The sequence below is a fragment of the Sceloporus occidentalis genome, unplaced genomic scaffold (genome assembly GCF_023333645.1).
Source record: "Sceloporus occidentalis isolate IW3139 unplaced genomic scaffold, rSceOcc1.0.p SCAF_5, whole genome shotgun sequence".
Lineage (NCBI taxonomy): Eukaryota > Metazoa > Chordata > Lepidosauria > Squamata > Phrynosomatidae > Sceloporus > Sceloporus occidentalis.
In genome coordinates, this window is record NW_028316985.1 from 116815547 (window position 1) to 116841783 (window position 26237).

General features: G+C 39.5%; 2 protein-coding genes across 2 annotated transcripts in view; one reads left to right on the forward strand and one right to left on the reverse strand.

The window, feature by feature from the left end:
- Positions 1 to 451: 451 nt before the first annotated feature.
- Positions 452 to 11170, reverse strand: LOC149312703 (COMM domain-containing protein 8-like). Its single transcript, XM_089526964.1, has 5 exons — positions 10995 to 11170; positions 9572 to 9727; positions 8350 to 8502; positions 3123 to 3278; positions 452 to 1811 (listed from the first exon to the last, which is right to left on the reverse strand). The coding sequence occupies exons 1-5, from the start codon at positions 11034 to 11036 to the stop codon at positions 1791 to 1793; spliced, it is 528 nt and encodes a 175-aa protein (XP_089383090.1). The 5' UTR covers positions 11037 to 11170; the 3' UTR covers positions 452 to 1790.
- Positions 11171 to 12705: 1535 nt separating this feature from the next.
- LOC149312704 (phospholipid-transporting ATPase VD-like) overlaps positions 12706 to 26237 on the forward strand; it is an 80858-nt gene continuing 67326 nt past the window's right edge. Inside the window, exons 1-4 of the mRNA XM_089525194.1 lie at positions 12706 to 12753; positions 19097 to 19166; positions 23221 to 23535; positions 25283 to 25477. Of these exons, the coding sequence (XP_089381320.1) occupies positions 23279 to 23535; positions 25283 to 25477 (452 nt within the window). The 5' untranslated portion in view covers positions 12706 to 12753; positions 19097 to 19166; positions 23221 to 23278. The remainder of the gene's footprint in view (positions 12754 to 19096; positions 19167 to 23220; positions 23536 to 25282; positions 25478 to 26237) is intronic.

Here is a 26237-nt window from a genome sequence, read left to right on the forward strand (position 1 = left end):
CCACAAAAACTATGTATGCTGGCCATGAAAGCCTTCAACTTCACTTCTGGAGCATATTTGGCAATAGGAGAAGATGGCAAGAAGAAAATGTTGCCCTAAAGTTCAGCCCACCAGTTTTTTTAAAATCAGCATGATTTTCGAGTAATTTTTGTCCCCAACTACACAGGGATCCTCACAACTGAATGAAAACACATACCAATATCATCACCCTACTCTTATAAGCATCCCAGATTATCCCTCCAAATACCTCCACTTTCCTCTGCAATGCTATTCAAAATGGCAACAGGGACTCAACATCACTTCTTTTCTCCATTTTCGGACGAACTGCTGTGGGTGATGTACCCTATATAGGGAAAAATTATCCCCCACCCCACAACTGTCCACTCATGTTCTAGTTAAGTACCCTAGACACAATATTGGTCTTAATCCAGTATGACAAAGATATAAACAATTGGTTTAAATGTTTTACTGCAAATACTTTCTTTTGAGAGGTTATACAGATATACATAAAGTACAATACAAACTCTAAGGAATCTATTGCTTGACATCATAAGCTAAGTACATACATTTAAGGCTTTTTCATTTTAAAAATGATATCTGTTAAGTATCACCTAGACAAGTCCAATAAAAAGGGCTAGTTGTGTAGGCTTAAATTTTTTGAGAACAATTCTGGTGCAGTTTCACAATCAATGAAAACAATGTTTCATTGTTTTAAAAAAGCTGTTCCTCTCATGTACCAAAAGATGCCAAACGCAAGCCTGAATTACATGGAATGCTAATTATGGTCTAATTTATGAGTGCCTGTGATGCTGGAATGTGCTCATAGCAAGGGAAAACAACTTATGCTCCTCCATATGTTGGAAGGCAACTCACATGACCCCTAGACAACAAAGCCAATGGTGAGGAACAATGGAAGATGCAGTCCAACAAAGGCCACAAGTTGCCTGTGTCACTTTACTCAATGGTTCTTAGAGTTAGACAGCTAATTAATTTCCACATTTTTCAATTTTACAGCCATGAGTTTTCAGTATTGTCACTTGAGTAGCTTTTACTACCATCATCAATTTCTGGTCATTTTACAACTTAAAGATACCCTACTGAGAGTCTAATCAGCTCTGGAGCTTGTCATATTCAGTCTGATCATTGAGGACATATCCCATGAGAGCCTCCCTCTTAACCAGGTGCTCTTCCAGGTTTGTTGCTGCCAGCCTGGGAGGACACCAACTGCAATTGAACACATCTGAAGGGTGGGCACAATGAAAAGGCTGTTCTATTGTATTTAAGAAGAGGACTCAATCAGAATAAAAAACATATCCCTATGCCATTCTGGAAACAGTACAGAACATTTTGCCTTTAATTATGGAAATGGTTGTGTTGCTTTAACATACTGTCTACTATATGTATCCAAAACTAAAGAAAGGAATATTTGTTTCACATATCTGAGGTACCACTTCTCTGCTTTGCTGGAAACATTAGGAGACAAAGTCCAATGTAGCTTCAGAATCTTGAATAAATTATTTAACAGAGCAGATGATTTAACATGGTACTTGTAATTCTTCAATGGTTTGATAAACTATGTTCCTTGCAATTTGTCCACAAATTAGGCCCAATGTGCTTTACAACTTCTTGCCTTCTAGACCAAATTGGGAGCCTTTTGGAACATTTGCAGTTAAAGTTCTTCAACTTCATATTTTATGGGCTGACCGTAACTCTTCAAAAACATAGTTTCCTTCTTTGTTTTAATCTATGTTTATTTAGTCACCAACAAGCAACTGTGCAGATATCTGGAATCATTTCAATTGCAGGACAACCTTCAAGGGAAAAAAAGTTGGAAGCAGTAAGTCAAAATGACAAATCAAAACAATTCTTGAACAACACTTCTCTAGCTTGGAAAATTACCTTTTTAACATTCCTATTACTCATTATAGTGTTTGCAAAGTAACTCATTTTCATCATTTAATGCAGTGGCATTACTGGGGGGGTGCAGTGGTGCAACCTGCTTATAGTGCATCCGCGTATGACGCGGGTGCACTGTATGATTAATCTGTAAATATTGTGTATGTTCTAGAGATACTGACAGAAGTACAACTGCAAATGTATAACTGTATGTGAATTTATAAATAAAGCTCACCTGAAATAATAAAAAAACAAGCTGTCTCATCACATTTTATTTAAGTTCACTAGGAGTGAACTATACACAACTGTAAATCTCATGTGTGCTTTGCCCATTCAGGGTCACTAGACCCTTGCCACTAGCGAATTCAATAGCATACCACCAAAAGTCAGCACTGTGAACATTCAGTTTCATGCAGCCCCACTTTATAATAAGATGCACAAGGAGCACATACCATGTTTTGAGGGAGAATTCCAATTCTGGAAGTACAACTCCCTTTTAGAACAAGGTATGTGGTCCCTTCATTTCCTGTCCTAAAATGAAGGGGGTGTCCACCATTGCCAAATTTCAATACATTCAGGGGAGTACATTCAGGGGAGTCATCCCTTGATGAAACTGATATTTTCAGACTAAACAGATTCCAGAGTGATTCCCAGAATTAAAAGGAGTTAAGAAGGCCCCACTTTCAGGTTTTAAAAGATACTGCCAAAATGTCGGGGTGGGGCATTGTGAGGAGGAGAAAGAAAGCAATTCGGCCTGCCCTATTGCTTAGTTTTTCATCACAAAGTTGACATGAGTATTTTTTCTGGTAGACAAAGTCAAATCAAATTCCCTGAAGCCAGTCTTTCTGTGCCCAGTGGTCACCCACTTGTTATGTTTCCCCTAGAATCGGGGGAACAGCCACCAAATGGTTCTGGTTGATGGCAGTGTACGCAACATTTTGTGCAGATTCTATGTTTCACAGGTCCTCCTTGGCACTTCAAATGTACTTCAGGGCCAACTGTGGTACATCCTAAGAAAGAGTTTGGAACCAATACAGCCTACAGGTGTCTGCTCCAGTTTCAGGTAAAGTTCAATAGCATAAAGCTGTATCATGAAGCAAAGACATGACTAGACATACCCTTTATACACAAGGATACAAGGAACTACTACAAACTAAAACAGTCAAAAAGTTTCCCCTTTCTTTTTGGCCATTTTAATTTGTTGTTTTTTTTAATGGGATACACACCTTATTAGCAGCTTCCAATGCATTTATTAGATTTTGTAGCTCCTCCTTATTCATTTCTACAGAGCACAACTTGACATCGTCATTCTCTCTCAAATCCAGATCAAGGTTTAGCAGTGGCATCTGTAGCATGGATAGCTTATCACTAGAGAGAGCAAGCTGTACAGAAGGGGGAAAAAGACACACACACATAATTTATATCCACTTTACACCAATGGTAAATGAACTGCCCATGAATGGAGATTGAAATGTTGACAATACTATTCCTCTCCTTATAGCACATAGCAACATATAAACAGGGACTATAAATAGGTTTTGCATTCAGAAAGCAAAGGCATTCTGAGCAGTGGAGGTTTTTCTATATTTGAAAATCAGCAGGAGAGCAGCTTTTCTTGGCAGCAAACAAACAGTATAAGTTCATTTTTTAAAGAAATGACTACACCAAATCACACTTTAGCAATTTGGAAGAACACTTTGCCTGTACATTGTCTAACAATAACTCAGAAGAGGTGCAAAATGCTACTTTCATAAAGACTGGCAAGATCAACGAAATTTCAGTTTATTCCTAGAGACAAAGAGCTGTCTTTAGCTCCAGAGCACTCTCTTGTTCTCAGTCACCTCATGTGAAGGACAGGCTCAAAATCACACAATCAACGTACACTTTAAACTCTAGGAAGACAAAGGAGGAGTGATTCAGGGTCTCAAGAAACAAGGAAAGCCACCAGGACTGAACCTGACATGGATAGGTAATAGAAAAAGATATACAGAAATCCTATAGCACCTTTGTGACTAACTGAGAAAAAGAAATATTTAGTATGAGCTTTCAGTCTCCATTCTACTTTATCAGATGCATCTGATAAAGTGCACTACAGCCCATAAAAGCTTATACTAAATGCCCCTCTTTCTCAGTCAATCTAAAAGGTGCTATAGAATTGGTATTCCTTTTGTTTCTCCTCAGCACTCAAAGCCTATCTGTCCACATCTACTGCAAAATCCCAGAAGCCACCCTGCATGGCTATGACCTGCTTCATAGGGAGCTGGCATGATTGCAGAACCATGGAGGGGATGAAGGTTGCATGAAACCTCTTTCCAGGATCCCTTAAAATCATTACACAGCCATGCTGATCACTTTATGTGAAGCTTTCTCCCACTCTTGACCTCCTGAGATGAGCTCACTGTCTTAGATGTGTCTTTTGCTAGTAGTGGTGGTTGGGAAATTCTCATGAGTCTTGGGTACAGGACATTGCTTCTGTGGCTTGGAATGGCACCATTTTGGGACAGGGAAAGTGGTGACAAAAAGAAGCTTTCAAATTTGGGACCCTTCTTAAGCTTTGTGAGCTTTACCAGGACTTGGCTTGCAGGTTGGAGTTGCACTGCTGTTACTTTCTTTCGTCAGACAGGTCAAGAGAAGAGGTGGCCGAAGAAACAATGGGGGGGGGGGGGCGCGGCGGAACACTAGAAGCTGTGTGGGGAAGGCACCTCTGGGGAAGGAGGGGAAGGAGTATCTGGGTCAATTCTCGGAAAGAGTCCTTTGCCTTAGAGTGGCAGGTGGCAGACTAGCATGAATGAGAGGCTTCTCAGACAGTTACTTGGTTGCTGTTCCCAGGATGACAAGGTGGCAAAGGGAGAAGTGATTGAGATTGATTGTTTTGAATATACATTAGAACAGTAGATCGAATATTAAGAAATACATGTTTGGGGGAGCACTAGGGTTGTCACTCAATAAGAAAGGGGGCAGTAGCCCCAAAAGGTTAGCTAGCATTTTAAAATGAAGACAGGGTGGTAGTTTACTTGAATAACATGGTAGCAGCAAAGGAGTACCCAGAGGCAAAAATGATGATCTGATGGAAGTCATTGTAGCAGTTCATTGCTTGTCCAACCTAGCATGATGATTGTCAAAAAAATAGTAATACAGTGGTACCCCGGGTTACGAATTTAATCCGTTCCGCGGCGCCGTTCGTAACCGGAAAAGCCTTCGCAAGCCGAAATGCCATAGGCGCTAGCGCTAAAAGCCGCGATTTCGTGCGAAATAGCGCCGAAAAGCACCAAAATTTTTTTTCGTAAGCCGAAAAAAAAAAACGTAACCCGGAACAGTTTTTTTCTTTGGGATTTTTTCGTATCCCGGGAATTTCGTAAGGCGGTGCTTTCGTATCCCGGGGTACCACTGTATATCAATATATTCATAAACCATATTAAGGTTTTGTTAGAGTAGATCACTCCATATTACTTTTGTTTTACTCTCCCCTATAATTTGTTGAAATACCCATTAGCAGAATGGATGTGCTAATAAATCTGTCAGATAGGGGGCTAAAGCCAACTACTGATCTCAAGAAGATTTAACCAACTGAATCAATGGTCAATCAGTGTTGACTTAATAAGCCCCATACTTACTATAGTGGGACCAAAAACTGGATTTAATCCACCATGAGAATTTCAAGCTTATTCACTCTCCGCCCTAAGTAGAAACGAACCAGCCAATAACTCCACATATCTTTTTCACTTCTAGACAGTGATTATATTGGTTGGGTGTAGAAATATTTGGTGAAGGCAGAAATAGTACATATTTGGTGGCAAAGGAGGAGAGCTGGCAATAAGGAATTATCACAAAGGTGTGCCATGGACACTAACTCCAGACTAACTCATTGAACTCTGTGGAACTGACTTCTGAGTATGTATGTCCAGGGTGATTTCTAGCTGCTTGGACAGTTCACTTTCATACACATAAATCTAACCAAATTAAAGAACAGAATGTCAGCAATCCAACAGAGGTCCAAAATTGTTCTTCAGCAATTAAAGGCTATCATTTCCAAAAGCACAGTATTTTTAATAAAATCTTCCACAGGTGACAATCAAGAAATACCATAGTGACAGACTTAAGTCAGGGTCAAAACAGCCGCCCCTTTGATTGCTGGATTGGGGCTGTAGCAATCGCATACCGTGGCCCTGATCCAGCATTTTTCTGGCTCAAAAAGAAGCAGCAAAATGCCGCTCCTTTTGTGCCAGAAAAAAGGCGTTCTTTCCGCCACTGTCAAGCTTTTCAGAGCTCCTGCGGCATACTGTATCTATACGCCATGCTGCCACCGTGTAAACGGCCGGGCAGCTTCACTGTGGCTTCCTACCAGCTTAGGGGCATGTGCCGTGTACACCACGCCACTAAGCTTCCAGAAAGCCAGCTTTTTTGGTTTGTTTTTTTTTGACAGTCTGTTCCGGCCCCAAGTCTGAGGGGGAAAGACTAGACTAGAGAATGGCAAATTAACTGGATTTACAAAGTAAGCCTTGACTGTAAAATATAAAGTTACTAGTTCTACAAAATTAGAATTGATGTGTGGCTGCAGATAAAAGATTCACCATTTTCAATTAGATCCCTCTTTACATTGTATAAATAATGTTTAAGACCTCTGCTAAGACAGAAAGCTTATATAATTGCTTCCAGAACAAATGTAAAGAATATTATCACAATTAAGCTAGAAAAAACACATTAAGAAGATGGGAAAAGTAATTACTCTTCTTACAAAATCATTGTGTTATAGCCAGATGTTCTGAAAACCACTGTCTACACTACTCTCATTGATGTGACAGAGCTGCTGTATTCAACTTTAACCCTCGTTCTTTCTTATGGTACAAAATATACATTAAAAAGAGGAAGATGAATTATAGTATATACTCATGTATAAGTCAAGAAATTTTAGTCAAAAATTTGAACAAAAAAAACTGGTCCATCTTATCCACGGATCAATGTAAAGATGGTACATTAACTCTTATAAAAAATGAACTCATCCCCTTCTTTGAATAGAGTGGTCAAAGACGAAAGCTTAGTCCACCCCAGGAGAACTTAAAAGAAGCACTGACCATCCCCCACTCTCTCTGCTGTGGTACCACTCCTGAACTTTTTGAATGCCGGGGTAGGAAAATGGCAGCAATGGCAACTCTTTGGCACTTCCTCCCAAAGGAACATAGAGAGGAATTGGGCTTTGAAGGATCTGAATAAGACATCTATGTAAGTTTATCAGATTTCCTGGGTTAAAACCAGGCAAAGTTATCACATTAAAGTTAAAGTCCATAATCACGGCTAACATAAGCGGGATACACACCGCCCAAAAAGGGCGGTCTGCTAATGCCTCCATTTCCGCCAGCGGGAATCCTCAGCCGCCAAATGGTGAGGCTTCCCGGTGGCGGAAAAAGAACCCACAAAAAGCAGGTTCTTTTTGCATCATGCTTGCGATGCCTGGGTGTGCAAATGGCACATTTGTGATGTTGCAAGCGGATGCGATGTGCGGACGCTATGCGTCCGTCATGTCAAAATGGTGACACCCGTGTGAGTATAGGGCACCGCCATTTTGATGCCCCCATCACATGCTAGGGGTGAGGCCAATAGGGATGGTGCGTCCTCGGCCAACCCCTAGCACGTGACGGGGGCGCCGCAAAGGCCCGTCTAAATCAGGCCATAGTTACCATTTTCTTTGCTTTGCCTTTTCATTCTTATAGACATGTGTTTTCTTAGCCTCGCTATGCTTGGTTGCCTCCCCTACACATTTCACAGCCACCATTTACCATAGTTCCCTCCTCATCCATCCAGCCTTTAGGGTAAGCACACAGCTGGAATTTTGTAGGTACTTTCGCACCATTTTCCTTTGCTTCATCTTTTACATCCTTTGTTACATATCCCTACGTTTTACCCTCGACCTATCAACAGGTCATATCAAAATCCATAATTTTGGTCCTAAAACCTGCCCTCAACTTATACATGAAGTTGACTTATAGTTGGGCATATATGCTTGCATGTTTTCCTTAAAAAACCCTACTAAGTACTGCCATGCAGTAAATACGTTATGTTGTTGTGTTGTGTGCCTTTAAGTCATTTCCAGTTTATGGTGACCCTAAAACGAATGTATAATGGGATGTTCTGGGGCTGATAGTGTGTGACTCACCCAAGATCACCCAGTGGGTTTCCATGACTGAGTGGGGAAGTCATAGTCCAATGTCCAAACTACTACACCACATTTGCTCTTGAAACACACTATAAACCAATGTAATTCAAAAGTGTAAGGGGACAACTGCTCTGTCACATACATTATACGTGTTTTATATGATGGTCCTTTTCTTGCCTTAGAGAAAGAAACAGATTCAATTGAATTACTGAACAACTGCTAAATGGATACGGGGGTTGACCTGTATTTGTATACAACTAAGAATGAAAATATTCATCTAACCTTCAAACTTTTAGACTAACCTTTAGCTGCCAGTCAAAATCCAGGAGCTGTGCAGAACAGATGGCATTTGTTTTTTGAATCAGGGCATGTCTGATATCATGTCTTCTTCCTTTCAGGCAAGTGACCAATGCTTTTCGACAGTCAGAACTCAGCTCATCCAGCTGCTGAACAGCCTGTAAAAGAGACACCACAGTTATGCTGCTTTAAAAAAATAATTTCCACATTTACAAAAGAGTTCAAACTAGTAGAGAGAAAAATTGATGCTATTTTGCCTAATACTATCAGCAGTGATTAAAAATATCTGATAGCTAAGAACAACATGTGCACCACTGCTGTACAGTGATACTCCCACTGTTTGAAACAATTTTGGAGCAACAAGCTGCCATGCCATGGAATACCAGAACATCCTCTTTACTCTATTTGGATCTGCAATTCAAAACAACCATGCTAGAAAGTGGTAAAGTGCAACTGCCCAGGGATCATCACAGCAACAAACAAACAAACCCCAAAGTATGGGAAAGTTCCCTTTTTAGATCACAGTTCCCAGAGTCCAGAAACTAACACACCCATGGGGAATAGACTAGTCTCCAAAACGGCTGCATGTAGCCTATAAGCTATGATTCCCATCACTACACTGCACATGCTCTGGCTACTGAGCATAATGGGTCCGACTGAACTGGCTCTTGCCCCTAGAGTTTCAAGAAGTTGTTTTGTTTCAGTGTACTTGTGCAAATGTAAACATCATAATACATTCCTCTTGTTTTTTTAATGGTCCTGTTTTGGTTCCATTTCTTTTGGTACTCACCATCTAAATTTATTATTAGAGAGGATAATTTTAACAGAAGATTAGAAAAATATTTTAGGGACACAACTAAAAGTATAGACACTTCAAAGCGCCCAATGTAGAGTGCCATGCCTGAGAAGAAAAGCTTTTTAAAACTTAATGTTTTTCAAAATTATAGAGGTTATTAAAGTATGATGTTTTCATTTTAATTACTAGTTTATCTGTACAAAACACTAGCCAACATTGACTAAAATACTAATATATATTCTATATTAATTAAAAGTTAAGCATTGTACTTAATTCTACTAATCTTCCAGGAACTGCATACTGAAGATACAACACGCCATATTTACCATCATTTTGATAAAAATGTCATCCTATTTCAAGGAACAGTTTGGCTGGGAACAGTAAATCTGGGACTTTCGTTTCAGAGCCACGTCTGGAACAAGTGCTCATACCTCTTCATCGGAGACATCTTTGCCAACTGTACTTTTGAAATATGCTGTCATTTGTTCTAGAATTTCAATCCATTCTGCCAAATTCCAAACAGTGTTGTAATCTTGATATCGAGGATATGCCCGTCCACATATGCCATCAATTACTTTGTGAAAAAACTAGAAAAAAAATAATAGTATAAACAAAGCTTGGTTAGTTTAATTTGACTCATCACATTTTAAGCAACCTACTGCTTAAAGAACAATTATATGACCTTTGCTTGCTGCAGAGTTAGAAAACATGGTACATTTGTACTTATGAACACCCTAAGCCTGGAAATGTTGCTTTTGGATTGCAGTCTCCACAATTCCCCAGCCAGAATGACCTGGTTCTGGAGCAGTAATCCAAAAATGACATTGCCAAACCCTTTAAGTACCAAAAACAAAAAAGCATATTTTGGTATCTGCTTGTTTTTAACCAACAGTTTAGTCTTTCCCAGACTGCGCACAGAGAAAAATTAATTAAAAATAATGAAAGGCTCTTGCAGAGATCTGGACATGTCTCTTTCCAGACTCTGACAGGGAAAGCCATTCTGCAGATGCTACTGAGTCTATGAGCCAAATCACCCCTTATGTACCCTCAAAGGTCTCCTGCTGTGTGCTTCATGCTCTCCATACAACTCCTTCAAGCCTTTGCCTGGTTGCCGTAAAATATAAAAATACAATAACAATATTGCTGTGGAAATGGTCTCTTTCAGGAGTGATCCAATTAGGCAAACTCAGAAGACACTGAAGATTTACTGGGCCCCAAAGCAGGGAGGTTGAAGGGAAGGAGAAAAGATCAAAGCACATTGGTCAAGTTTCAGCAGCCAGCTCCTTTTTGTGGATAGCTACTTTGGTTTCAAGGCCTACTCTTAAAGCACCAGATATTGTCTTATGAGTATGTCTTTTCTTAAAAGAACAAAGCTCTCTGAAATTCATCTGGTGGAGACATCTGAAGAAAGCAGGCTTTAGTCTAGGGAAGCTCAGACTGCCAACTTCTTTATTTCAGTTAGCCTCAAAGGTGCTACAAGGATCTCTCTACGTACTGAGTCTATACACTAGCATGGCTATGTATCTCTGAATAAGGGCAGTTAAAGCGGTCTCAAACTGGATTATTTCGACAGTGTGCTTTGGAACTAAAGGGCTGCATCCACACTGGAGAGATAACCCGGTTTCGCAGTGCTTTAACTCTTTGTCGACTCTTTGCTATGGGCCCCACAACAAACTCCAACTCCCGGAATTCCATAGCCTTGGGCCAAATAAAGAGTTAAAGCGCTGCCAAACCGGGTTATCTCCCCAGTGTGGATGCAGCCTAAGAGGGAGAGCACCTTCCTCCACCACCTCCTCCCTTGAAATGAAGGGGTTCGAGGCCCCCTGCCCCACAAAGCGCGCACGGCTCGCCCACCTGCAAAGCTCTCTCGGGGGGCAACTGCCCCAAAAGGTTCATCTTCTTGGTCTTGGCGTCGCCCTCTTCTTCACCTCCCCCCTTTCCCCGGAATGGTTCGATCCACCAATCCGCCCGGTGGAAGGACCGCAGCGTCAATCATACGTCCCTCGCCGTGACGTCCCAGCAGCAGTCGCTTCCGCCCGTGCTTCCTTTTTCCCAGTGCGCATGCGCATTGCCATTCCCCCTTTTTAATTGTCTTTCCCCCCCTGTTCCAAAATGGCTGTGTGGCCTCTTAAAAGCAATCCTTCTGTTTTCGAATGGCAGATTCCATTTCTCTCCACAGCAGTGGTTCTCAAACTGTAGTTCTCCAGAATGCATCTGAGGAAGTAGTTTAGTCTAGGAAAGCTCATGCTGCCAATTTTCTTTCCTTCAGTGAGTCTCAAAGGTGCTACAAGAATCTCTCTATGATTTCCTTCATTCCTCCAGGTGTCTTTGGACTTCAGCTCCCAGAATTCCTGACACTAGGCCAAGCTGGCTGGGGCTTCTGGGAAATGTAGTCCAACAAAAACGCCTGCTGCTCCATAGCCTTCCACATTCAGAGCATTAGGAAGGCATAGGAGCTGGTTTGCCTTGCCTTTGGTGCCAGCTGTGTGCCTTGAAGGTTGCTGCCACACTGTAGAATCAATGTGGTTTGACACCGCTTTAGCTGTCATGGCTCCTTCCTATGGAATCCTGGGATCTGTAGTTCATTGGGGCAACAGCGCTATCTGAAAGCGAAGTCTAAATGTCTCACAGAACTACAAGTCCCAGAAGTCCACAGCATTTAGCCATGGCAGTGAAAGCAGTGTCAAACTGCATAAATTCTGCAGTGTAGATGCAGCCCAAGTTGTTTCTGACTTGCTACAACCCTAAGACAAAGCTGTGGCAGAGTTTTCTTGGCAGAATTTGTTCAGAGGTGTTGCCCTTGAAGTTTAAAGAATATGAATTGCCCAAAGTCACCCAATTGGAGGATACAGTCTTTCAGAGATACCTAGGGGTCTACTGTTATCTCCCTTGAACTACAGCACTAGAACTAGCTGGTAGAGAATGCATAGTATCTCATGACACTATAGGTCCCAGAATCCCATTTTTGCCCCATGGACAGTATGCCTATTGAAACAGTGGGATTTACCTACATGCTGACTTGCCATTCAAGAGTTGGTTCCTTGTGCCTACTATAGTTGAAAACTAACCAGCAGTTTCTGTGACTTGTGCTTAATAAACACTGCATAATGTGTCTACTTTCCTTCCCCTTTTCCCAACTGCATCATTTTCCCCAATTGCAAACTGCAGGAGAGATCATAGAATCATAGAGTTGGAAGAGATCCCAAAGGCCATCCTCAGTTCAACCTGCTTCTGCCATGCAGGAAATCACAATCAAAGACCCCCAGGCCCCAACAGATGGCCATCCAGCATCTACTTAAAAACTTCCAAAGGAGGACACTCCACCACACTCCTGTTTGCAGCCATCCCACCCCAAACAAACACCACTCAGGCCCCTAAAACAACCCATGGATTCCTGTCCATCTCTCTGATTCTTCCTTCTTCTGGTGCCTTCTAGATGCCCCATTGTGCCAAAGTGAGGAATGCTTGGGCCTCAACTGCACCTGCAGCTGTGGAGCGGGGCAACAATGGCACCTGTGCATCTACCACCTTTCAGGGCAAGGAGGGCACTGGTGCCCAGACATCCTGATGGCCTACATGGAACGCCACTTTTGCAACCTCAAGGCCTGCAAAGGTAAGGGTCACCTGCCCCTTTTAGGCCTGCAACCCCCCAAGCCATCATAGACTTTGTATTTGCCAGGTGGAAGGCATGTCCCAGACAACTCAGAGCTTGGGAAAGCTTGGGGGGATCAGCTCCCAGAATCTCCTTAAAAGCACATCCACTGGGAGTCTGGAACTGAGATCCAAGGAAAGCACTGTCTCGAGTCTGGAATTTTTTTAGCAGGAGGAGCATGATATCCTAGAATCCCAGCAGGCCAATGAGGACTCTAGGAACTGTGGACCCCAAAAGATATTGATTCCAAAGTTGTTAGAATTATATAATGGAATACTACAAGGAGAGAAAATTCCCGCATCATGGTCTCAATCATTAGTAATATTAATACCCAAAACAGATAAAGATCCAACTGACCCAGGGTCATATAGACCTATATCATTAATAAATCAGGATGCAAAGATATTAACAGCAATAATAGCAAATAGAATGAATAAATGTATGTACAAATATATAGGAAAAGATCAATGTGGTTTTGTGAAGGGAAGACAAATGTCTAATTTAGTAGGAAGAGTTTTGAGTAAAATACATGTAATTGGGGGGGAATTAAAAGCAGGAATTTTAGCATTAGATATATTTAAAGCTTTTGACTGTGTGGAATGGCCAACATTAAAAATAATTATGAAAAAGTTTGGAATGGGAGAAAAAATAAGGGGATTAATAGATCAATTATATTGTAATAATTCAATAAAAGTAATAGTTAATGATGGAATTACAAAGGAAATAAAGGTAACGAGAGGTACAAGACAAGGATGCCCGCTTTCACCAATATTATTCGCAATGGTTATAGAAATGTTAGCAGATGTTATAAGGAAAGATAGTTGTTTGGAAGGAATAGGATTGGGGGGAAAAATAAAATTAGTTTATTTGCCGATGACACACTATTAACTATTAAAGATTTAAAGGATAAAATAGGAATAATTAAGGAACATTTGAATCTATTTAGAGAGATAACAGGACTTCAAATTAATTGGAATAAAACAGAAATGATGTTATTTAATTATACAAAAAAAGAAGAATTGGAGCTTATGAAACAAAAAGAGTTAGGGATAAGAATAAAAAGTAATATAAAATATTTAGGAATTAATATAACAAAAGATTTAAAAGAAATGGAAGGGAAACATTTTTTAGTATTATGGAAAGAAGTTGAAAAAAATAGTAGAATATAAGAAAATTCAATTATCATGGTTTGGAAGAATAGCGTTAGTCAAAATGAAAATTTTACCAAAACTACATTTTTTATTCAGAATGAAACCACTAAAAATATCAGAGGTAGAATTAAGTAAATGGCAACAGTTACTAAATGTATATTGTAATGGAGGAAAAAGAAGTAGACTAAATAAACAATTTTGGTTTGAGCCTCAGAAAAAAGGAGGGTTAGGCCTCCCTAATATAAAAGGATATTATGAAGCTAACCACTTAAGATATGTAATAGAAGGTATGATGGATGTACCAGATTTGGATTGGTTAGAAATGGGGGGGAAAGAGATAGATATGTAAATAGAGAAAATTTTCTTTAAAGAAATTAGTAGGAAAGAAATTAAAGAAATTGAAAAACCCATTTATGGAAAATATATTAGAAATTTGGAATAAATATAAAAAAGGATTAATGAATGAAAACTCAATGATAACACCAATAATAATGGAAAAATCTTTCCCCAAAAATTTAAAAGACTTATTAGATAAAGAATTAAAGGAAAGGAAAATAGATAAAATAGAAAATTGGATGGAATTAAAAATAGGAAAAGAAAATATACAAGAAAAATTTAGGGGGATAAATATGTCTTGGTTACATTTTATGCAAATAGAATAATGGTTTAAAAATTGGAAGAAAAAATATAGAAAAAGGAAAATATACACAATTTGAACAAATAGTTCAGAAAGGAAAAGAAATGGAGGAAAATGAAAATATGAACGGTATAACTAGTAAAATTTATAAAATATTAATGGACAATAAAAGGGAAAAATTAAGTCAAACTATTTTAAAAGAAATATAGGAAGATGAATTAGGATGTAAAATTTGTGATAATGAATGGAATAAGATTTGGGAACAAAGACATTTGAAAAATTTATCGGTGCGAATTATGGAAAATTATTATAAATTGATTTGGAAATGGTATTTGACACCAGTGAGATTACATAATATAAACAAAGAGAATTCAAAATATTGTTGGAGAGGTTGTCAGGAAGTAGGGTCATGTCTACATATGTGGTGGCAATGTAAATACGTACAAAAAATTTGGGAAATAGTAATATTAGAGATAGAAAATGTTATGAATATAAAGATAGATAGAAAACCAAATATAGTATTGTTATCAATATACAATGAAGTAGAATGGAAAGAAGAAAAAAACCTTGTAACAAATTTGTTTGCTGCTGCACGATTAATTATAGCAAGAAATTGGAAAACAAAAATAAATGTGAAATTGGAGGATTGGTATAAAGAAGTTTGGAAGTCAGCAATTAATGACAAATTAACATGTAAATTGAAAGTAAAAAAAAGGATTATGGAAAAGAAATGATTTTGATGAAATATGGAAAAAAATTATTGAAAATGTACTAAGAAAAGAAGATGGGAAATTACCTCCACTGGAGGAGTTAAGATTTTGGATGGAGTATAAAGACGGGAATGGCTCCCGGGGTGGGGTGCACTGAGGGGATATTTAGGGGGTTTTGTAAAAAAAAAAAAAAAAAAAAAACGACTAAGACATAAAAGTATGTATATGTATTGAAAGTAGATTAATCTGTTTTGTTTTTGTAAAATTTTAAAAATACTAAAAAAAAAAACCAAAGCAGGGTGGGGAGAGGAATGAGTTTCATCAACTAATTCACAATATGACCCAACTTGCTAATGTCACTGAGTGTTGGGTAACCTGAAGGTGTATAGAGAAGGTGAAAGTCACCCAGTATATGATTCCAATCAATATGTAATCACACATAGATCCAAATCACCCAAAGCGCCACTCTGTATACAAAGACGGAACATAACGAATTGGGACTATATCACTACAGATGGGGAAAACACTTGTTACCCAGGATATTACTGACAGAAGAACACAAGGTTTTTACACTGACCAGTTCAAATGAAAGTGTGAATATTTTTGTGGCAATCTGGAGACAGGCCATGGCTAAAGAACCTCATTGGCTATATGGACTGTCAAAGGGAATGTTTTGGATTAGTGGGAAATGGGCTGGAAAAGTCCTTCCCCCCTTGTGGAATGGTACTTGTACAATAGGTACCTTGGCCCCAGCTGGAATACAGGTACATCCATTGCAACAACCAGAAAAATCTTGGCAAAAACAATTTGGCTGGAATAGACGAAAGAGAGAGTATGATCCCAAAAAGGGTATGATCCTGATAATACCTACCTGACTGAAGGAGAAAGCTTTGTTGCAATAGGAATGCCAATACAGGGTGTGGCATGGAATGTAAAACAAATAAGAATCCTGTCATACACCCTTGAAGCGTTAGCTAATGACACCACTAAGAGACTGCAAGCCTTGCAGACTGAAGTGGACTCATTGGCAGGGGTTGTAGCACAACACAAACTAGCATTGGATTACTTGCTAAGCAAGGATGGGGGACTGTGTGTATGGCTGAATGTAAGTTGTTGTCACTACATAAACAGATCAGGAGAAATTGAGACTCAAGTGGAGAAGATCCATGCACTTGTGGAAAGTGTTAGACACACCTATAAGGCACCCATTCATGGTGGGATTGGCTGACTGCATGGATGCCGGATGTTGGAGGATGGGTAAAACACTTGATGAATCCTCCTTCCAGGCTTGGCCTTGACATAGGAGATGACATTCAGATTAACAGTTAATGTACGTGAAAAAGAAAATATGACAATGAACAAAATAAATTCTCATTTCTGTAGTAATTTACTGTCACCACAACTTGGAATACAAAACTATATCAGGAGAATGCAATCAAGAGAAAAGTGGAAATCAGACTGGGGATTTAGGACTATATATGTTAGAGGCTGATAGGATCATGAGTAGAAAGAGCAAATGGGAAGGGGGAGGAACTTTCACATCCTTGGAGTAGAAGACTGAAAATGAATGAGAGAAGTTTTCTCAGGACCAATAAAATACACAATTTTTTCATGCAACAGATAATTAGCATATGGAATTTGTAGCCAGAGGATGTCATGGTGGCTTCTTCAAAGGCAGTCCTTTAAAAAGGATGAAGTGTCGGGTGGCTTCAAAAAAAGCACTCCTTTAAAAGAAGTGTGATGCATCTTCTAGCAGGCCTTTCCTGATTAAATTCCCGGCCATCAAAAGAAAGGAAATCCAGCTTCTGACCCAACCTCGCTATAGCCTCTGTTTATCGTTATTTGTGAATTTTAAGTCTGTTTTAATTTTAATCTGCTTAATTGTATTTTAAAGAGGGGTGGGAATGATGGTTTGGGTATGTATATTTTAATGTTGTAAGGTGCCTCGATTGCATTTTGTAGAGGGACAGGATATAAATAAACATCATCATTATTATTATTATTATTATTATTATTATTATTAGATACATCAGTGGTCATTAGTTGTGAAAACCAGAAACAAAGCCCAGAAGCAATATGAGTCTGTGCCTCCCTCAGTGTGGCTTGGGACATATTAATATAACTGGTTGTTTCTGGAATGGATTTAGCTCCATTAAATAGGGGCTGATTTACACTAGCGTTTTTGTGCCAAGTAAATCCAGGGTGACTCAATGATGCAATACTGAATCAAGGTTCTCACTACATTTATCCTGATCGAATCTCTCCATGGTAATTTAACCCCATTGATGTGTACAGATTGTTCTATGTAAATAACTGGTTTGCAGGTTTCCCTGCTTTTGATTTTCTGATTCCTAATTTTTAAATTTTCCACACTCTGTGCTTCACTTTTTTAAAAGTGTCAGCATAGTTTCTTGCACATATATATCACTAAAATAGGAGCTAACTATGATAGACTGAGTAACCTACTGAAGTCTAAACAATCATAGACTTTATTGCCATCCAACTCAACACTGGAATCTTTTGTTCTGTCCAAATATAAATACTTTATTCACAGCTATTCACTGTCTTTTCCATTGTAGCTCAAATAATAATCTGTTTTTGTGAGACCTCAGGGATCCACTTGAGATTTCTCTTTTAATACTGGTTTCCTTTATTTGATTAGTTTTCAACTTTTGAATAAATAAAATGTTCCCCTGCGCTCTCAAGATACCCAGTATGAGCAAATAACTCATTTTTCTTCCAAGAAGAATTTGCATCTTTGCATCTTCCATAAATACATAAAAAATCTGAGCCTATTCCACAAATTTTAACTGCTGTTTAAACAGTGATACAGTACATGTGCGCCTTTTCTCTTTCAAAAGATTGCCAACAAAAAGAAACTAGGTCTGTACACTTGGTGAGATTTTTTGGTATTAACAAAACAGAGCTTGACACCTCTTATTTGATGCAGAAAATCAGAGATACAGAGATTAGGTCTGCACGAAAGGCAAGAATATAGACCCACAAAAAGTTGTTCTTAATTTGTACAGTTTCTTGAAAGATTCAGACTTTTCCTCCATTCTCAGTCACTTTTTTCCCTAGAGTCAAGAACCTGGGACAGATTGTTACAGACAAATGTGTGAGACTTGAAGGGTGCACGATAGAACCTATAGACTCCTACGGCAGCCATGTTGTGGTTGCATAACTGACCTTTCTAGCTCTTTTAGAATGTTAAATCAGTAGGTAGTTCTGAAATTGATGGTTCTGATGTTGATGGTTCTGAAAAAGAATTGGCTGTAACTTAGCAATCTCAGTGGCCAACAGTTCCATGCCAAACAGCCCCACAGCTGTTATCTCCATGAGAGCCATAAGCTATAACCTTGATGCTGTTTCTTCTGGGGGAAAAAATCGACACAGGGTACTCTACCTATTTCTCTCTCTCTCAGTCTCTCTCCTCCCTTGTCAGACTCCACTGCCAGCCTTTTTCATTTGCTTCCCATAAGGGCCCTCCATAATCCTCTCTGTCCTGTTTCTTCCCTGTAGCAAGCACTCATCCATTCCAGACCCACCACCTTCAGGATAGGACTATGTCTTCTTGGCCACTATGCAGGTGGGAAAAGGGAAGGAGAAAGGGTATTCATCACGTTTTATTCTCTAATGTTGGGCTCCATGAATTGCTTTTCATCTTTATAGACCTAGCAGTGGCCATATTTGAATGAATGAGAACCAGATATAGTTCATGCCCCCCTAGGGCTCAAAAAGGACCGTAATAACTTTTGTTTCTTTGTTTCATATAATGTTTAGAAAGTGCCTTCTGTCATTTGCAGATATCACCAACAGCAACAGTTAAGCCTGGCTGCATAAAAATAGCTTTGGAGCTCAGTGGATCCCAAAGTGGTAAGATGCTATTTCATTTAAATTGGCTCACATTTTGCTATAGCAGTAAAAGGAATGGAAAAATCCTAGTGGCCTAGTCACCTAAACGTTGGTGCTGGCATTGATTTTTGCAAGGCCAGTTGGATTGCTATATGTAAGTGCTGTGAGAAGTGATTTATTTTTTCCATAGTGTATTAATGTATATTAATATTTAATATTTAATTAAATCTTTAATTAAACAATGTTTAATATTTAAACATGTATTAATGTTAAATATGTATTAATATTTATCACGGATCTTACTCCACCAGACATTTAATAGCTGAAAAACACGGATCTGTGGCCAAGGAACTTGAGAGTGTGATCAAAATGGGGAAAGTTGTTAATGAAGACAAACAGAAAGCTAGGAAATGCTGCACCAGTTTGCGTTTGCCTATGCCTACTGGGAAGGGCAAGACTCTGCTGAGTACAAACTTGACTTGAATTTAATGTGTATCTGTTGCCAAATCAGTATAGTTGGAGGGTATGATATCTGTATATAAGACAGGCATTTGCAGTTCAAGCTTTGCCGTAATCTAAACAGCACCTACCAAAGTTGCTTTTTGGAATTCGGCTCTTGGAATCCCCAAACTAGCATAGCCAGTGGTTTCTGGGACAGTGCGCATCTTCGGTTTCTGTGTGTCTTAGTATGAGAGAGTGTGACTTTCCCAAGGTAAGCTAATAGGTTTCAATATCTGAGTGCGGGTTCAAAACCTGGTTTCCCAGAGTCCTAATGCAACACTCAAACTATTGCACCAGTTTTACCCGCTCACCTGCTTGACAGATATAAAAATGTCTGGGCATTTGAAGCCAAGGCAAAAAGGATAAGGGAGAAAGAAATCAAGATATTACACAGTACTATATTCAAGTACTATATTTCTTGCAATTTCCTTTTCTTTTCTTTTTTCTGTTGAAAAAAATTGGGAAAGGGGAGAATGGAGTCCCCCCCCCGACCCTCCCCACAATGGCCTGAAAAACCCACAAAAAACTATAGTAGCTGTGTAGATGATATAGTGAAGCCTTGTGTGATCCATCTATATATCTTTCTGATAATATTAAGGATGCATCTACATTGTAGCAATAATACAGGCTGACGCCACTTTAAGCACTGTAACTCCATCCTATGAAATCCTGGGATTTGTAGTTTGACAAGGTCTTTAGCCTTCTCTGCCAAAGTGTGCCAATGCCTCACAAAAATATAAATCCTAGGATTCTATAGGATGGAAACATGACAGTTGAAATGGTGTCAAACTACATTATTTCTACAGTGTAGATGCACCCTGAGCTTGGAGGCAAAGGAATTCCTTCTTCTTTTCCTCTATAAAGTACTAGGACATTTATGGTACTGTAGTTTATTGCTATTTTTCCCAAGAAAATTAAGAGGGCAACCAAGCACTTTAATATTTCACATTGGGGCACATGTGGCCAATGAACATCAGAATGTGGTCAGGATGGCAAAAGGAGTAAGAACACACAAGCTTGGAGGGTGCAGCAGTTTTCTTTTGCTTGAGCTTACTGGAAAGGGCAAGATTCTGCCCCCTTTTTTTTCCTCTCCCCCTGCTGAGTTAACTAAGTGCAAACTATTTTGAGACTTTAAACTCAGTTTGTAGCAACTGCTATAGGAGCTTATCGCTCAGCATTTTAAACAAGCTCCAGCCTCCCGGGCTGGAGCCGGGATGCAGGATGGAGGTGGGGATTATCACACACTAAATCACCACTGAATCACCAGCCCCCATCAGCCCGGGTTCCAGCTGCACTCCACCAGTACTTTTTAGAAGTTGGGTTGGTGGTTTGGCAGTTATTTAGTGTGTGATAATCCCCACATCCATCCCGCGGCCCAGCCCGAGCCAGTTTAAAATGCTGAGCGATAAGCCGCACAGTCTCAGGACAAAGGGGGAAAGTGGGAGGAAGAGAGAGAAACCAGGACATTTAAAAAGTGGCTGGAAAAGTGGAATGACAGTGTTAACTGGGACTGTCTCTGCCAAACCATGATGGCTGAGGGGAATGTGTAACGCATTCTGGAAACTTGGTACAAGGCACTGATGAATTGACTTTCTAACTTTAAATTTTCCAATGTGACCAAGAAAATATAAAAAAATGTAATGTAATATAAAGTATATTTAAACTTATGTCTGCGTGTAGCTATCTATCTACTTTTGCTGTCACAGCCATGTGGAAGGAAAGGGAAGGGGAAAGGACTAAGAACTATTCAGGTTGGGGACTGCCAGTTTGGTCCTCTTCTCTGATGGAAAGAAGCAGGTTTTGTGGGAAAGGAGGGCTAAACTGTGTAAGAGGTCAATGAGGATAATTGCAGTTACAACATTGGTGTTTCTCTGCACTCTTAGCAAAATTAGGATTTTAGTATTATAATCTGTGGCCAGTGCTCCTCTACTCTGCCTACCAAGTTCTCCAGTCAAATGCAAACACAGAAAAAGAAGCTGTTGAAAAGTATCTTAGGCCTTCACAGACTGGCCTGAAAGGCCTGTCTGGGGGCAGAGTCAGGGCATAGAGTCCTGACGACGCACACCTGACTCCACTCCCAGGGCACCCTGATGCTGCATGCCGCTCCAGATGGTGCACAGTGTCATGCCATTGTGTTTTTGGCGCCCTTTCAAGGGCGCAAAAAGTAGCCACTTTTGCGGCTCCTTTTTGCACCCTCAAAAAGCCAAATCAGGGCTGCAGTGAGAGCTTGCTGCAGCCCCAAACCTTGGCAAAAAGGGGCAGCTACAGGCTACCCCTTTGAGGAGATCTGTAGAGCCCCTTATTTAAGAACCTTTTTAGAAAAGAAGAAATCATTATGGTCTAACCCAGTACTTCTCAAATAGTGGGGCGGGCCTCCCAGGGGGGGTTCGAGGCTCCGTAAAGGGGGGCGCGAGGCTCTGTTATGCAGAGGTGTACTTATAACAATTTTATAGACAAATGATACTATTTACAGTCACGCGGGGGGCGCGAAATGTTTTCTTCTTCCTAGGGGGGCATGACAGAAAATAATTGAGAAGCACTGGTCTAACCTAACATATTAACTAAAAGGCAAATAAATAGTGTTGCAATGTTCTTGGGCCACAATATTACTTAAATCTGATATTTGTTGACTTTTAAATTGTTAATATCTGAAGTTTATTTCTCATTTGAGCCCTGTCTGCCGGGCAAAAAAAAGCCCTCCCCCTGTTCCCACAGCAAGGAGTCTGGACGACCCAGGGTCCAATCCCTGCTTCTTGTGTGAATTGTCCAGACAACATCTTTAAAATGGTTTAAAATAATTCACCATTTGCTCCAGATCTTCCTGGAAAATCTGGAGCCCTCCACTGCGAAGCGGAGCAGCTGTTCACATGCACACTCTACTGTGCCACTTGGTGCCACCCATGCTGCCATGCATCATGTACTCCGAAATAAGAATGAGGTGTCCAGCCATGGGATCAATGCTGGGCATTTTGTACTGATCTCAGAGTGAGTGGTGCATGGCAGCAATGGCAGTACAGCAGGACATCCATGTGAACAGCCAGGTGGCATCACAACAGAGTGCCCTGGTAACAAGTTGAATTCAGGACAACTCCAGGACCAGAATACTCCAGGCTGGTCCCATGTATTCCAGCCTGTGTGGATACCACCAAGGTTACAAATTGGTTCTATGTACACCGGATTTTCTAAATCTTCATTGGCAATTCTGAATGTATCCTGTTTGTAATGTGTATATCAAATAAGACTTGAGGGGCATTTGGTGCAGACTCTGCCTCCATTAAGCAAGTTAAAACATGTTTTTAAAGCCTTGGGGGATAGTCTAATGTTCTATTCAATTTGGAAATGTACATGGTATTAACTATCTTGATATATTTTAAATTGTTATATAGTTCACTGTGTATTAGACTGTACATTACCTTTTACTACTTTAATATTTTAAAACTCATTTCATTGTACACTGTTCTGAGATTTTGGAAATAGAGAGGGATAGAAAAAATCATTAATTAATAAATCAAACACTTTGCCAAACTTATTTTGTTCCTTTGTTTCTTATGTTTTAAAATGCTGTTAAATAAAGGACATTGCCTGGTGTACAGACCCTCCCTGAAAACACAACAGTCACCTCGCTGGGGAAGATGTTGCTGGGGCCCTCATCATCTGTGGAAGCCAGAGATCATAGCAGGTCCCAAATGGAAGTTGATTCTCCACAATGTCACAAATTCCAGCAGCCAGCCAAGATAACCAGTAAACACCGGATAGTTATACCATGTGTGGGGCATTTTAAAGAAGAATATGAAAAAGTAACCAAACATTATAGGTCAAACAGAATACGGACTACAAAGTACAGAATATGGAGCTTCATACCAAGAAACTTATATGAACAATTTCACAGGTACATGGTTGTGAAATCAGATAGCCTTGGTTTGAACAGCAATAGCCCAGTCAGTGTTCTTGCATTGTTTCTTCTAGCACTGCTCATCATTTGGCTGTGTTGTCTAGGACTGATGGGAGCTGCAGTCCAAAATTTTTGGAAAGCCATGGTTTCCCACTCCTCCATTACAACTAATACGTCATTAGTCTGTTTCAACAAAACCAGCTGAGAAAAATGTGGCTAACAAAAAGGGTTTTGGAGTCAGATACCTGAAGTGTTAACCTCAGGTGAACAGAAACATTGCAAAGAAATGCAAAATGTTCAGTCTGAGAATTCAATTTAAACTAAATCTGTGCAAAATTTGCACAAGGACCATTCACAACAGCAGCAATTTGCAATAACATAATCACTCCAGTGGAATGATAGTGATTTTGGCATTTATTTTATACCTGGCTCTCTAGCCATGTTCTCTCCCTGGTAAAGTAGTTCTTTATCCATGAGCCACTGGCGTGGATATTACATTTCATTTTTTCTCTTTTATGTGCTGGTGTAACTATCCTTGGAGCAGGACTGTATTTTAAAGGGAATTGATCAGACACTAATCTATTTAAGGACATTTGTAGTCTGTTTGCACTTCTTACTAAACCATCTTTATGTTAGCAATAGTTTGTTGCTTTATTTTCTTTATTTATGCTTTTATTATCTCACACCCACCACCATGACCTTTCTAACAAACATGGATGAAAACAAATTAAATAATAAAAAAACCTGTTTAATGTTAATAACAATATTCAAAACACCTTAAAAGAATAAACTGAAGAGGTGGAGCTTCAGACATATTTATTTTAAAAGCAGAGAGAGAGTAGGGACTCATCACAACTCTGAGAGGCAATGAAACAAGTGAGTCCCTTTTTCCATGTTCCCCTTCAAAAAGGCATTCGCAGGTGATATTATTTTCAAGAGAATCGCAGCTCATATTTCAGAATTAGCACCTGGAGAAACAAGCCAAGGACAAATCAGAGTGCTGGGTTCAAATGTAATGGCAAACCACATTTTTTAAACAGAGTTCATAGGCTAATAACAAGCAATGGCTTCTAAGTGTGGCTTGTGACATTCTAGCAAACCATACTTTGGTTAGGATGCAATTGTAACCCCTATGAGATAATTCAGTTTTGTACCTCTCTCTTTAGGGCCAACTATAATTGACTTTTGCAAGCACAAGCACAATTTAAGTTCTAGTCTCTCTCTCTCTCTCTGTGTGTGTGTGTGTGTGTGTGTGTGTGTGTGTGTGTGTGTGTGTTTGTATGCATACAACAATAAAACAGATTATATATTCAATTTGATATATATGCACTGTCTCAAAGACTCCAAGCATCCAGTGAAGTGCCAGTCAGGAGCTGATCGCAGGACTCTTCTGCCTGTGCTTCTCAGTTTTATTGAAAATCTTTAAACCCTAAATAAAAGGTACAAAACATGTAGAAATACAGAAAAGAAATTCCACAAAAGAGACTTTACCATTTTGTTCCTCCTCCAGTGAGGTCTTGCTGCACTGTTATGAAAACTTTTCTGTGTTTAGCTTTGTGGAATTTATGCACAGTCTTAATATGCTTTGTACATTCGTGGTAGTTTACCTAGCAATATGATTAAATATAAAAAAATAGATTATGTGCCACCTTATTAAATGTATCATATCCCATTCCAGACATCTTATTTTAACATGTAGTGGCTGATGTCCATATCCTGCATGTGTTCCTTTGCTTTGTTCCAGAGCTGCAAATTTATACTTCTTATTCATAGCTGTGCTAAACTGGATTCCAGCCGTGGAAGCCTTTAGGAAAGAAATCACAATGATTCCTCTCCTTGTGGTTCTTACAATTATTGCAGTGAAAGATGGCCTAGAGGATTACTCAAAATACAGATTGGATAAAAAGATAAACAATTTAATCACCCTAGTCTACAATCGGTAAGTACATCAGAAACCATCTTTGCCTCTGAGAAATGTAATAATCATGGCTATTCCTTTTGAAAGCAAGCAACACTTCTTGCATCCTAACAGATTCTGACTTGAGGCAAATATATGTATGTCAAAATTTCTTATTCATATGTAAGCATCTGATCTCATTTCAGCTCCCAAAATTTCCTGGAACTGATTATTTGGATTCAGTCTAGCATAGCACCTGTTTCAGTCACCGCTGTAGGTGATCTCCATTAGGAGATTGGTGATAGGACTAAAAATGAATCAGTTTTCCTGGACTGTTCAGGCTTCCTATATCATTGACCATGATATTCTTCTAGGCAATCAAGCAGGGATAAGTTTATCAGGCTGTCGCCTTCAGTGGTTCTAATAATTCGTGGAGAGTTTGTCTAGTAATATCATTTTGGAAGATTGCTGTTCTAGACTTTCCTCTTAGGGTGTTACATGGTTCCATTTTGTGTTCCATGCTTAATTTCAATATATACATGAAACCAGTGGATAATCTCATCTAAAGCTTTGGACGAAGATGCTAACTGTATCCTGAGGATACAGAACACCATTCTCTTTTCTGTTATCCTATACTAAAGAATAAACGGAAATGATCAATCAGCATCTGATGTTGGTTCAAGAATGGATAGGGAGGGAGGACTTTATCACACACGGCATTTAATCCGCCACGGAAGCTGGATAGTATCACCTTTACCAATACTTATCATATGAGTCATCTCCCTCTCATTGCTGATTCATC